This window comes from Pholcus phalangioides, unplaced genomic scaffold (assembly GCF_987345545.1).
Source record: "Pholcus phalangioides strain wild (caught in Gottingen) unplaced genomic scaffold, Ppha-v1.0 ptg000024l_1, whole genome shotgun sequence".
NCBI classification, from domain to species: Eukaryota; Metazoa; Arthropoda; class Arachnida; order Araneae; family Pholcidae; genus Pholcus; species Pholcus phalangioides.
The window spans coordinates 1,453,864-1,467,993 of NW_028301616.1; the positions used below are offsets into that span (position 1 = coordinate 1,453,864).

Here is a 14,130-nt window from a genome sequence, read left to right on the forward strand (position 1 = left end):
TGATAAGATAAACGGAGACAGAGAATGTTCTTGAGAATAATTATCTCAAAGGACTACTATTACAAATTACTAACCAATATTCTTATCAAAAACAATAAGAATTATTCTCAAGTTATTTATAAAGATTATTTATTATAATGCATATTATTACAAATATTCTTGAGACTACTCTCTGGAAGGACTCTTTCACAACTGAAGAATATTCTCATCAAGAAGAATGTTTGAGAATATTCTCTGGAAGGAATATTATTAACAACTTGAGGATAATTCTTATTCTTTTCGATAAGAATATTTCCCATATTTATAAAAATAGCCCTTCCAGAGAATTTTCTCAAGGATATTATATGTATAGCATATTATAAATAGGAGAATATTCTCATCAAGAATATATGAGAATACAAATACAAATACAACGCCACAACAGGCAAAACGCCCAAGGAGGTGGCTGAGAAAAAGATGCCCATAACAAATAGGGATGTCATATATTTCAAAAATACAGCAACCCAATTAAAAACTAAAATTATAAACAATATATACACACGATAAAATACTATACAATGCCCATAATGTATTTATGGTTGTCTTATTCTAAGTAAGGATAGCTTCTCGATTTATCCCAACATGTTTATAGTATTTCTTTTTAAACGTGTCAATTGTGTTACAATTTACTACCTGTGGGGGTAAGCTATTCCATTTATTAACAACCCTATTAGAGAAAAATTCCCTGCGACACCATAACCTTGCATTGTCTTTCACCTATCGATACTGGTGTCCCCTTGTAAAAGCAGTCGACTGACAGTGTACTAAAAGTTCATGGTCCATCCTATCCATCCCATTGAAAATTTTTAACACTTCAATCATATCTCCTCGACACCTGCGTTCATCCAATGTAAACATATTCAAAAAATGAAGTCTCTCTTCATAACTCAAGCCCCGTGTGCCAATAAGGACACGCGTAGCTCTTCTCTGCACCCCTTCAACTAAGTCTATGTCCCTCTGTAGGTATGATCTCCAAAACCTTACAGCATACTCCAGTACAGGACGAACTAAGCCTCGAAAAAGCAGAAGAATGACTTTAGGAGAACGCGAAGAGACCTTTTTGAAGCTGAGACCAAGCATTCTATTCGATTTTTTGACCACTGCTGAACAATGTTCAGAAAACCTAAGCCACTCGTAAATGAGAATTCCCAAATCGGTGACCCTGGTTGCATCCGGGATAGTGACACCATTCAACTCGTAAGAGAACCGTTGGTTCTTCGAACCAAAATGAGCAAACATGCACTTATCAACGCTAAACGTCATGCTCCATTCATTTGCCCATGCTGCAATCCTGTTTATATTGGTCTGGAGCGACTCCCTATCGCTTTGATTCCCGATTACCCCCATTAGCTTCACATCATCTGCGAATTTGCTAGTAATCCCATCGATACCCTGATCGAGTTTATCGATAAAAAGTGAAAAAAGTATGGGGCCGAGGACACTTCCTTGAGGAACTCCACTTGTGACGCCTGTCCAACCAGAGAATTCCCTGTTCACCACAACTCGTTGCGACCTATCTCTTAACCACGATTCTATCCAATTCAGCACGTTGTCCCCAATTCCAATCTTGTGTAAACGCTTCAAGAGTTTACCATGTTGGCCCAGATCGAATGCCTTCTGGAAATCAAGGTAAAAAACATCTACATTTTCGCTCTTACCCAAAGCCTTAGTCACGTGATCATAGAAGCAAAGGAGGTTAGTTACACATGACTTCTCCTTCCTGAACCCATGCTGATCATCCGACAATACATTATTCTTGTCTATCCACTTCACACACTGCTTTTTGATGATAATTTCCAAAATTTTCGAGAGGGAGCTCGTCAAACTCACTGGACGAGTGAGTACGAATATTCTCAAGTTATTTACAATAATAGTCCTTCCAGAGAATATTCTCGTAAAGATTATTCTCAAGAATTTTACATCTCTAGAGGAACCCTAATGCCACATTGTAATGCACTGAAAATACTTAGTACAGGAAACAGTTATTTTCCGGATATTTTTGCTGAGTCCTGGCAGAGATGTGATGAGTTTTCTTTTCGAGTTCACCTCAGCAAAAATATCTGGAAAATAACTGTTTCCTTGATATCTGAGGCTGAGAAAAAGTCGTCTATCTCACTCTAATACTTAGTACAGTTTACCTAAAAGTGTCACGTTCAACTCCCAATATTTTTCAGCAATTTTTTCCATGCACAATATCTTTAAATAGAGCAGTTTTCTTTCTGCACTGTATTTAGGGATTAAGTTCAGGTCTATATTTACCCCAAAGATCTATATTTCTTTTAATCATGAACTTTACCATATATCAGTAACATGCATACCATACCAGGTTACTTTTTACTTCAACATCATTGAAGTTATGTAGAGAAAAAACAAAATTTAAATTTTGTGTTTTAAATCTTTTTTAATCAAGTGATTTAAACCAGTGTACCTGGATCACACAGATTATAGATAAAAATTGACATGTGAATAATATTATGTGTACCATATTTTATTTTTACAAAATTACTGACTAAACATTTTAGATTTTACTTATGTGCAATAGAAATAATATCATAGGTCCTACTCTTCTTTTTTCCCAGACATTTTAACGCTTTGTTTCCCAAAGCGGGCAATATCGTCGGGGAGGGGGATGGAATGGTCCAGGAGGATGATAGAGAAGTTATGAGAATAAAATAGAGTCCATAGAACCATAAAAAATGGTCTGGCTTCAGTTAGTGGGCGATGGGAGAGAAAAATTTCCAAAGAAGGGATGATAGAACAAAACGTTTGGTTATCCCTCTTTCACAATTTTTTTTGTCCTGGAGGTGTCTGCAAAAGAAAGGTTTTACTACACAAAAAAAGGAGCACTATTCAATAACTTACTACATTTGCTAATGTTTTCCAATGCTTTCACATAGTTTTCCAAATGCATGTTCACTTTATATTTACGATAGTTTTCTTCCAGCAATAAAAGTTCATTCAGAAATGGCATGTATTCCTTCGGATCCTAAGGTAGGCAATCAAAAAGAAAAGATTGTTAAAATTTATTATGAATTTTTCAAATAGCATGCATCTCTTTTTTATGGATGTCTGCGAGCTCAAAAGTTGAACCTCTGCAATATTTAGAGAGATTTTGTCTTTTTTTTCCTTTCCAGCATCACTCGACATGCATATGAATACAGACTACCATTCATTGAGACATGTTTGATACTTTCAAATACAGTAGGCTCCACTGAATAGAACAACATTTGATTTTTTAAATTTTGTTTATTAACCCTTACAGTGGCAATCCTAAGATATCTCTTCAAACATGATCTGCTTTATTTTGGTCACCCCGAAATATCTCGGGTTCTTAACACACTTTCATTTTCAATGTGGCATTCACATTATTCATTCACATGAGAATGACTGACAAAAAAAGGCATTTAATAAATAATTACTCAATAATCTGCTGGCTCACTGCAATATCTTAAGGGTCTATCAGGATCTATCAGGGTCTGAAAGGGTTAAATACATATTTTTTCGAGCTGATAATTTTTTTCATAGTTAATGTCACTTATAGAAAGCTGGAAAAGCAATTTTAAAAAAATCTATTTCAAATTGTACTGCTTATACAGGGCCCTAGAGGACATGTCTCAAAAATTGCATGTAAAATAAATTTATTGAAGTAATATTACTATCCAAATATATAACTACCTTTTTTGTAATTCAACCTATTTTAGAAAAAAAATTTGGGTAGCAAACTTCAAGATAAAAAAAAACAAAAACAAATGGAAACGAAACATTTTAACAAATTAACAAAATCACAGCCACACATGCTCTGCAACAAACAGAGTTGTAGTTAATTGGGACATCTACCAGAAAATTCAAAACATAAAATGGGAACAAAATGACCTCAGCTTATGTGCAAAAGGCAACTCTGGGGACTTTTATCTTCATTTTTAAAGATCACAATGTACTTTCTGGATGCAATTATAAACATTTAAAGCAGGGCCGTAACTAAGTAGGTGCACCTGTACAGGGCCCACTTAAAAGGGGGGCCTAAATGAGCCATAAGGGGCCTGGCCAATGAAAAATTCAAATTCTTGCACAGGGCATAGGAATGCCTAGCTACACTCCTGATTGCATATGTGCAAAGGAACCTATACAATGATACTTGCTTTTGCCTCTTTTTGAGGATTTTGTGGAAAACAGAAATTGCATCGTCAGTGGACAGATTTATTGCTTGCACTGCTTTGAGTTATTCTTATATACAAAATTTTGTATGGCTGTTCCCACATATCTCTGATTTCATTTGAAGTGAGGGACTCCTCCTCAGATGAAATCCCATCCATAAGCTCTTGCAGTTGCACAAAATGGAGAGACTGATCTGTTCATTTGTGGTCAACTCCTCTAGTAGTTCTTAAATATGACCTGTGTTCACCTCCAGACGCAGTCTTTCCTCACATAAGCAAATACAGAATTCTCAAATTGGAAGAGGGTGTTGAAGGTCTGCCTCTGCCCTCACCTAGCCCTATAATAGTTTTTTAATGAAAGGGGGATTGCCCCCCCCCCATTGCCATCCCTCTGTATCTGCCTATGTTTTCCTAAGGACTCAATTTCTTCTACAACTGGTGGCTCCTGTGTTCATGTGATAAACCCTCAAAGTCATGCTCAATAATGCAATCAGCCCAGTTTTAATCAATGGGTGGTTCGCTTCCTCATCAGAATGGAGGGTTCTCTTGGCGACTCTTATCAGGCTTTGTTGATGGTCTTGAGCCAGTGCATGATGTGGCAATGGTTTTTCTAAAATTCTCAGAGTAAGGTTTGGCACACCAACTGCACATTGCATGGGTGACTACCCACAATCCTACAGTGCATGCATTGCCAGAAGCGAAGAACAATTAATTCAGCTGTGATCACATGGAATTGAATAAAAAAATCACAAAATTTTTGCTCATAATGTGAAGCCTTCATGAATGTGTAACTCGTTAACCAACTTCCACTGTATATTGAAAGTTATAATCGACACAAATCTAACAGAAGTTATTTTGAACACAGAATTTACTATAATATTCCAAATTAGATTTTACAAACCTCCAATTTAAGAACTAATCTTCTGGTCTTAAACAATATACAATTCATTTAAATGTCTTTCCCATTCACAAACTTTTGATTTTACTAACTATTTTTTCATGTCTGCATGAGATATTGTAAAAAACTAAATACATAAGTATACTGTATATAATTATTTTTTGGTTATTGAGCCATGGTCCAGAATTCAAACCTAAACAAAACATGTTGTCTGCGGCAGATATATTTGCTGCTGTAGGGGTCATAGTGATGGACTTGTGCCATAAGGATCCAGGTTCAAACCCCACCACAATGCTGGTTGGCTGAAGTTGGTTTTCTGTGGTTCCCAACTTGGAATGCAAATTTGAGCTGATCTTCTCATTAAAAAGTCTCGCCACAGAGAGCAACAGGCATGCAATGGGTATAATTATTCATTCATTGCACTTCACTCATAGTTAGAAAAACTGATTGCAGCACTACACATACAAGCATTACACAGAAACAAACTTCAACTTAGGTTCACAACACGTAACACACACATTCCGGCATGTACCAGTTCATTAGAAATTCCATAGAGGAATGTGTATAACATGAATGTATAGTTAAGTAGTTGCAGATATAGATGGTAGATGATAAGACAAGAATTTTTCTTATTTTAGACAGGAATGTCTAAACCATTGCTCTCTTAGACCTTCAACAATATGAGCATGCCATGGCCCATGCAGTCTGAGGCGTGTACAGTTTTTGAGATAAAAAACTAGTTATTTCAAACCAATGGTTTAAACCCTCAAAAACTGTCATGCATCAAAAACCTGGCAACCCTGATCTGAGAAAGCCCTCTTTCTTGTAAATGACCCCATAAGAATTATACAGTTATTAGAAAGATTCCAGCCATTGAAATTTACATACAATATTCTCACTGTGCATAATTTTTTCTTACTTCACATGTTTATCTTCTTTTTACTCATAAAAAAATGCTGATCTGTTATCCTCCTGGGATACAATTCAAATTATTCAAATATTTATACATACCATATTTGACCTTTCAGCCACCATGATCGCTATTTCAAAATCATATGTGCCAAGAGCTACATCATATAATTCATTAACATCAGCTAAACATGCAAGAAGTTTCAAATTTTCATCTATGATCTTTTCTCTGTCCTCACCTGTAATGAGAAATTAAGAAACAAATTCAACTTATTATCCTAATTTAAAAAAAAAAAAATCTAAATAAATAACTATGTTGCTACAAATGCTAGGCCTGTTGTTAATTGAGGTATTAACCATAGACTCAAATCATTTGGATCCATAAACGGAATAATTTGTGAATGTACCTCATCACAGAATGCAGAATAATCCAGTTGTGAAGTATGTAAAATTTGCTTCTTTATTGAGTCGCAGTGTTCCACAGCAGGTAACAAATTAAAGGAAGGAGGATGACATGGGTAAAATATTAATTAAAAACATGAGGTTATAGTTCAAGATACCAATAAAAATTATTTTTAAGTATGAAGTTCAATGAATGGCATTTTCAGTATTGTGAACTGATATCATAATTTCTGAAACACAGCATCAAGTGAAAGATTTAACGGCAAGATCAGAAACTGGTCAGTTTGGTAGCGAATGTTTCTTTTCAATGGCATAAAACTCCTGGAATTTTACATTTTACCTTAAAGTTGCACATCGACGATGGAAGAACATCCTTGGGAGAAGTTGGTTTTCTGCGGTTCCCAACTTCAAGGCAAAAATGCCAGCCAATTTCACTGTTAAAAGTTTCGCCACAGAGAGCAACAGGCTTACAACGCTACAATTATTCAATCATTGCACTTCACTCATAGTTAGAAAAATTTATGGCAAATGGCAGCAAGCATTATACAGAAACAAAACTTCACGTTAGTTTCACAACACATACACACACACATTTTCCAGCACAATCAAGGTCATCTTTGACCTCCTGCTTATATTTCTTTGTAACGGTATAAACCCCCGGTGAGTGGAGAGGGATCACCACAGTTGAATAAATGCTATTTATTTAATATTTACATTTCTAATAATAATATTTTCACCTGAACTATCAAGTCACATCATCTGAGGTTGAATGGAAGTCGTTGGATGTGGTGCCACATCGTCATCAAGATACGCCGGCCTCATTGTTGTTATGGCAAAACAACGTGGCTTTTCTGCTGCTCCCATCATCTGACAGCTCCAGACTATATACAAGCAACAAGTGTGATCGATGCTGATTGGCCGCCTCGACAGCAGCCAACCATATATGATGCGACAGCAAGATAACTTTGCATTTCATCTTCACTTGATCTTCCAGTTGATCTCAGTTACTTGCTCCTTATGTTATACTACAACCGGGGAGTGTGGTCCTCCATCATCAATGTTTCTGTATTGAACTCTGACCATTTGATCTTCCTCTAAGGTCCACAGAAGTAAAGGAAGTCTGTGACCTAGTTTGTGAGTGATAGAAGAACATTTTGTAGGACTGATTCTCCATGGATTGAAGATCTGGATTGTCATATTGAGGGACAAAGACTTGTGGGTGAAATTCAAATTTTGTCAAAATGTTTAAGATTGATTAAATTTGAATAATGTTAAATTTTGAAATAAAAGTTAATTGTAATGAACTCTAAATCTCAATCCTAATTGCATAGGATTTCTTCATTGTACTCATTTTTTATCCTGGTTGTGACAAGTGGTTTCGTCACATCTCCAATGGCACAGAGCGGCGGGCCATGATCTGGTTAGGAGGAAGACAATCCTAAACCAGTGTTTCTCAACATTTCTGAACCTAAGAGAACCAGTAAAATATATTTGAAACAATTTAACAGATTGCCTACTCACAGCATGGGTTCTTTAACTTTTCATTGGGAGCAATATGTTGACTGCTGAGTTCGGGAGCAATGTGCTTGATGGGCACACATTCAAAAAACATAATAAATGCCTAATTAAGTTCATTTATACAACTGCCAAGTGATGAACATCATTATTAGGGGGTGTCAAAAGAAAAAACACAAAAGTTTTGGCAAAAAAACATGTATTTGACACAAAACTAGTCAAATAAATTTTAATGAAATTTATAACCTACTATCAAATGGCCGCGCTTTGCCTATCAGACCAACCGCACCTGACGGAAAATTTATTTTTGAAACTATGTGGATATATTTGTGCCATTAAGTTGAATAATTTCTATTAAATTACAATTTAAATCGAAAGTCTGCTTGCAGAGCAGCCCTAGTCTGAAAGCTACAGGACGAGAGATAAAAGAAGTAAGCATTACAGAAAAAAGGGCTGCATGCCTTAAAATATAATTTTGAACATGTATGGGCACAAGAGCTTCTTCTAGAAATTACTGTAATTATTTAGCAAGTAATTTTTTTTTTCCGAAAAAGAACTTTATTCACTTTCACTTATACAAGATGAGAAGAAAAAAAAATTACTTGCTAAATGATTACAGTAATTTCTAGAAGAAGCTCATCTGTAAATTCCTGGAAAATATTTATTTGTGGGATAAATAAAAACAGATATCAGATGTTTTCATACGCATAAGTTTAACTGTTTTTCATCTAGGAAATAGCATGTACTTTTTTTTCCTTTCAAATCGAGCACAATGCCTGTGATACACATGCCACTTTCGAGCATATGCAACCGACATTTGTGCAAATGTTACCAATAACATAGCTGCCAACTTTTGAAAATGAAAATTCGGGAGATTTTCGCGCACACCAGTATTTTATGCTAAAACCACTCCCTAATAAATACAATAGGGATTTTTCCAAATAAAATAGGGATTTTCCAAACATAAAAGTTGAAGTGTAGGGAATAAAATCCCTACTCAAAAACTGAAGTCAAATTAAAATAGGGATTTTACACACATGGAAGTTAAACCCTTGGGAATAAAATTCCTATGCAAAAAACAAGTGAAATTGGAGGTCAAAACTTCAATGATGTAAAAATAAATATTGTGTTCAATCAGAAACGCTGTGAACAAACATTCTCCGCGAATGACCCCAAAATCATCGGAAGATGAAGGAAAACACCGTCAATTTTTGAAGAACACTGACTTTTTGTGACACTTGCTTGATGTTTTTTTTTCACTTCACGACTGATGATGGCAGTCTTTCTATGACCAATGTTTATGTCCGTAACACAACTTGTACAAAAAGGAAAAGTCAGCCCTCTTCTGGAACGTTTGATGAAAGGAAATTCATCGGAATAAGTATCTTTAAAATTGATTAAATATGTTTTTGCTTATCATTATTCATGCTTTGTTATATCGCACGTACGTAACTTCAACAAAAGAAATTTTGACCACATGTGCATCACCATAATCTTCAATTATTATCCAGGACTATTGGCTGTTAAGCCATTTCCCTGCACGATAAGACAAACAACTTTCTTGTGACCATCAGAGGGTTTGTAAAACTTCCTTAAAAAGGGAATTTCCCCATTTACGACGTGTGACGTCATTTCGAAAGGGAAAAAAAAAGAGGCTTCATGCCCCACAAGAAATTCCTTAGGGTTTGTTTTCATAAGCGGGGATTTTTTTAATGAAGTAGAGAATTTTTAGGGACAATTAGGGATTTTTGTGATTTTCGTAAAAATTCAGGAGATTTAAGAACTTTTCGGGAGATCGAGCGATGAAGATAAAATTCGGGAGATTCCCGAAAAATTCAGGAGACTTGGCAGCTATGCAATAATCTCATTGGATGCATATGCTCGAAAGTGGCATGCTTTCATGCTATTTAGTAGCATGTGTATCATGGGTCCAACTCCAGTCTATCGCCATCAGTAATTTATTACAAAATGAGTTATACTGGAAGTATGCATGTGTAACTACCAGTCTGAGTATATAGTGTTGTGCATGAATTTTGATGCTGCCATCTATTTTTTAAACTATGAACGAAATAGAATGACTGAACATTGAAGTGTATGTACTCTGCCCATGTTAAGCTTATAAAAATTTTCTTCCCAATTTTTTTCCCTTCTTTTCTGTGTCTCATATGCAAAAGTGATTATGAGAAGTACGTAACATGGAAGAATACACCAGTGACAGCAAAAAAACATAACTGATGACTGAATTAGCTGAGCTACAAAAAAGGATATGACAAAATAAGATCCTCTATATCAGAGCTGGACAAATTCCAACAACTAGAAAAATTGGTATTGGCACCTAAAATTTTCTTTGCATAGTTACTAAATTGCAGGATGAGAACCACACAAATGTTTGGAATTTATAGCAGCATATCTGCCAACATGAAAGAGGGTCACTATGCTCTCAAAAAGTCAAGAGAGGCATTATTCTGCTACCTTTTTTCCTCCTTTTGGTGTCTAAAAAATTATTTTGGTGCCTAGACTTTTTTGATTCGTCCAACATTGTTCTATATGATAACAGCAATAAGGAAGTAAAAGCAGGACTTATATTAAAAAAAACAAAAGTTAACAAAGACATCATAAAATGAAAAACTATAACAAATTATGCATAGTCATAAATGTGATTGGAAATGATCTAAAGCACACACCATTATAATTCTTTATTGCAATAACTGCCTCCTCTAATTTTGGAATGGTTTGTTGAGCATATGTAGCTACTATACAGGAAAAGTACCTACAATTTCCAAAAAGATAAGATCGTATCAAATAAAGGATGCAAATAAACTGTATATGAAAAAAACTCTGCAATTGATCAAAGATACATATGAAAATATAAAAAAAATCTTCACTCAAAACAATATAAGAGAAAGCAGATATATGCATTAAACCCCTGCTTTATCAGGATAATAGGATCAAATGAGTGTCTGACTCAACAATGTTTTAAAACATTACGAACATCAGAAACATTTGTGTAATATTATCAATATTAGCACTACAAATAAAAAAATAAAATATTTTCTCTATTTTCAGAACCATAAATTTTTTGAATTTTTTTTTCATTATATATAGATACAAAAATCAATTTATCAGGAATCAGTCTACGCATAAAATAAAGAAAAAATAAGCAGAACTACATTTTACGCATAAAATAAAGAAAAAATAAACAGAACTACATTTTTGTCTCCATTGAATTGAGGGCATTTCGCACAGCTTCACAAATAATATCTTTCTTGGTTCTCTTTTCCTTTTCAGAACAGTTTTCAATTTTAATACGAGTTTGTTTAAACACCACCATCCTGCAATTAAAATTTGATTAGCATCCTTAGTTGCACTCAATAAACAGACAAAAAATGTCACAAAAATTATTGGAGTTTTTTCTTTTAAAGCTGAAAATTCTGATTGATTTATAAAAAAAAAATATCAATTAAAAAAACCAAAATGAGACTAACATTTTATAACCTAATAAAATTGAGTACCCTTTTGAAAACACAGAAGCCAAAAAAATGACTTAGTAATTTGTGAGTGTAATTTAATTGCAGCTTACATCTGATTAAATAAATAAGGTGCAATGGGCTTGTGTTTTTCAGCAAGAAAGATACTACTATTTGAATAGTTTTTTCCTCCCAAATGTCTACCATAAAAAGCTTCAAATGAAAACAAAACATGTTAATTTAATAATTATTTTTTAAATGTTAATAAATAATTTTAAAATGTTATGAATGCTAATAAATCAAAAGTTTTAAAAATACATATCAGAAAATCAGTAATCTTTGCATATGAGAATCCTACCACATTTTCTATAGTTTAACATAATATATAATACCAAATTATTTTTGCGATAAAAATATGGTGATACTCAAAGTAAAAACCCAGTATATCAACATACATATCCTTCGAAGGCATAGACTCTGGTAAAGGCACGTGATCTTGTCCATATGCAAATTTGTAAAGAGAAGAGCAGACGTCTTCATTCCTAGAATTTGAATTTTGAAAAAATTCATATCGAAAAAAAGTACAATGTATATATGGGTTGTTTCAAAAGTAATGCAACAAACTTATGTTATTCTATGACAAACTTTTTTGTCATAGAATGTGAAGTTCAATAGTGATGGGTATTAGAGGATGCATGTGATTGCAGGAAGATGGCTCTAGCCTATATTTTTCCATTAAAGGTTCAAGGGCATTTGTGAACTCAACTGCCAATGAAATCAAAATGGACCTTGCCACCAAAATTAAGAATGTTAATGTGTCATTACTGCATCCAATTTTACTCGGACTACATCTCAACATTCTTCACTTTCACCCACACATTCTTTGACAAATAATGTTTGTTCATATGTGTCCCATCACCCCTACAAGTTTGTTACAATAATTTTGAAACATCCTATATGTAAAAAACCCTACTGATAGGGAATTTATATTGCTTGACTTTGAAAATTTATAAAATAAATAGTCATTATAATGGGGCTAATATTGAGCCAAGATATTGCTATTTCATTACGTCAAAATTTGTTTAAATTTTTTGTTCACACATATTGTGAGATATACTTAACTCCTTTATCAAATCAAAGTTTCTTTAAAAATTTTGCTCATGTTGCAAAACACTTGCGAACCGAGTTTTATAGTTACAATAGAACCTCATTTACCTGAACATGAATTTTCCAAGCAACTCAGTTAACAGGACACCTTTTCAACCTAGTTCAGTTTCAGTTTTCTATAGTCAATGATGCTCAACCGTTGGTATTTTCTTGGGACTTGAATCCTCTTATCTCCTTACTCATAGATTCCCACTATTGTACAACAATCCACTTCCAAACAATCGTACATACTGTAACTGTGAGCTATAGATGTAAGCATGGTGGATCCGGGTACAGTTTATGTAGTTATAAATGACTGACAAGCAAACAAACACATAAATATGAGCAGATTTAGAGCTTCCATCTTTTTATTTCGTCTGATGAAGTCACCTTAATCTTATGGGTGTGCCTTAATGAGAGAGAAGAGTGTGTCTTCTTGACAACAAAAAAGTTCTTATCATGGTGGGTATCATTTGTTGCTGAATTTCAATTTATTTCTTTGTGTTATCAAATTAGTTTCAAAATCAATTTTATGAACTTTTCACTTTTCCGAACACCTTTCGGTCCCAATGTGTTCAGATAATCGAGGTTCTACTGTACTCTACTGTACTTGTAGTTTTACAACACCTTCAGGCCAGAGATACACATGCTACTTGACCAGCACAAAAGCACACTCCTTTCAAGCAAATACTACCAACAAGCTTATTGGTTGCATTTGCTCAAAAGTAGCATATGTATTCCAGGCCTGAACATACTTTTCATAGCACAAGCACAAAACCATCCCAATTTTCAGAAAAAAAAGAAAAAATTGGGAAACTCACCTTAAGCTTGCAAGAAAAATATTGATGTCAGCTGGTGATGGTAGTTGCTTCAGGAACTCACCCACATGATCTAGAAATGCCTGGAAATGAAATACATGAATAACTTTAAAAATTCTCAATGTACACCATGGTAGTTTTTAATTGGCGTGTTGCAAAGGCAAAAGAAGTGTGTTATTGAAAAATAAAATTAACAAAAGTTAAAATTAACAGTGTGATGAGTATACTATTTTATTTTTCACAGAATTAGAAATTATCTGAAGTGTCAAAAAGTGCAAAAAAAAAAGTTAAAAACTGCTGGGATTTATGAGTTGTTGTGTTGTTAAACTGCTGTTCATTAACCATAACTAATTCTCCTGAGACTAATTCTACGTCTCAGAAATGTACAGGTATAAGCAGTTAACTTGCAGTTTTTATTTCAATTAGTATTCTAGGATAATCAATAAAATTAAAAACAACTCATAAAACAAATTGACATTTAAAACTTTTTAACATGTTAGTCTTCAATGAAATAGCAGATGTGCATGAAAGAAACCTACAATGTGATTGTGATCGAAAATAATATTCATGTCGATTCTATTTCTTTTGATAATATCAAAAGCCTTGGCATAGTCAAATCTGTAAAGAAAAGAAATTTAAATTAACACTAACTAAATATCTAACAAACTTTTTAAAATCATAATTTACTGATATTCAGTAGACATAAGTTTACTGATATACACAGTTTACATAATTCAGTACACAGCAGTTTCTAACTCATTATGCACAGTACTTATTGAATA

General features: G+C 34.0%; 1 protein-coding gene across 4 annotated transcripts in view; it reads right to left on the reverse strand.

Moving 5' to 3' along the window:
• Window positions 1-14,130, reverse strand: part of Elp1 (elongator complex protein 1) — a 117,326-nt gene that overhangs the window by 55,629 nt on the left and 47,567 nt on the right. For all 4 annotated transcript variants that reach the window (XM_089251429.1, XM_089251428.1, XM_089251430.1 and 1 more), the window contains exons 19-25: window positions 13,888-13,966; window positions 13,352-13,431; window positions 11,840-11,926; window positions 11,127-11,249; window positions 10,602-10,687; window positions 6,103-6,239; window positions 2,902-3,025 (exon numbers count right to left, since the gene is read on the reverse strand). In XM_089251429.1, coding sequence (XP_089107555.1) covers window positions 2,902-3,025; window positions 6,103-6,239; window positions 10,602-10,687; window positions 11,127-11,249; window positions 11,840-11,926; window positions 13,352-13,431; window positions 13,888-13,966 — 716 coding nt within the window. The remainder of the gene's footprint in view (window positions 1-2,901; window positions 3,026-6,102; window positions 6,240-10,601; window positions 10,688-11,126; window positions 11,250-11,839; window positions 11,927-13,351; window positions 13,432-13,887; window positions 13,967-14,130) is intronic.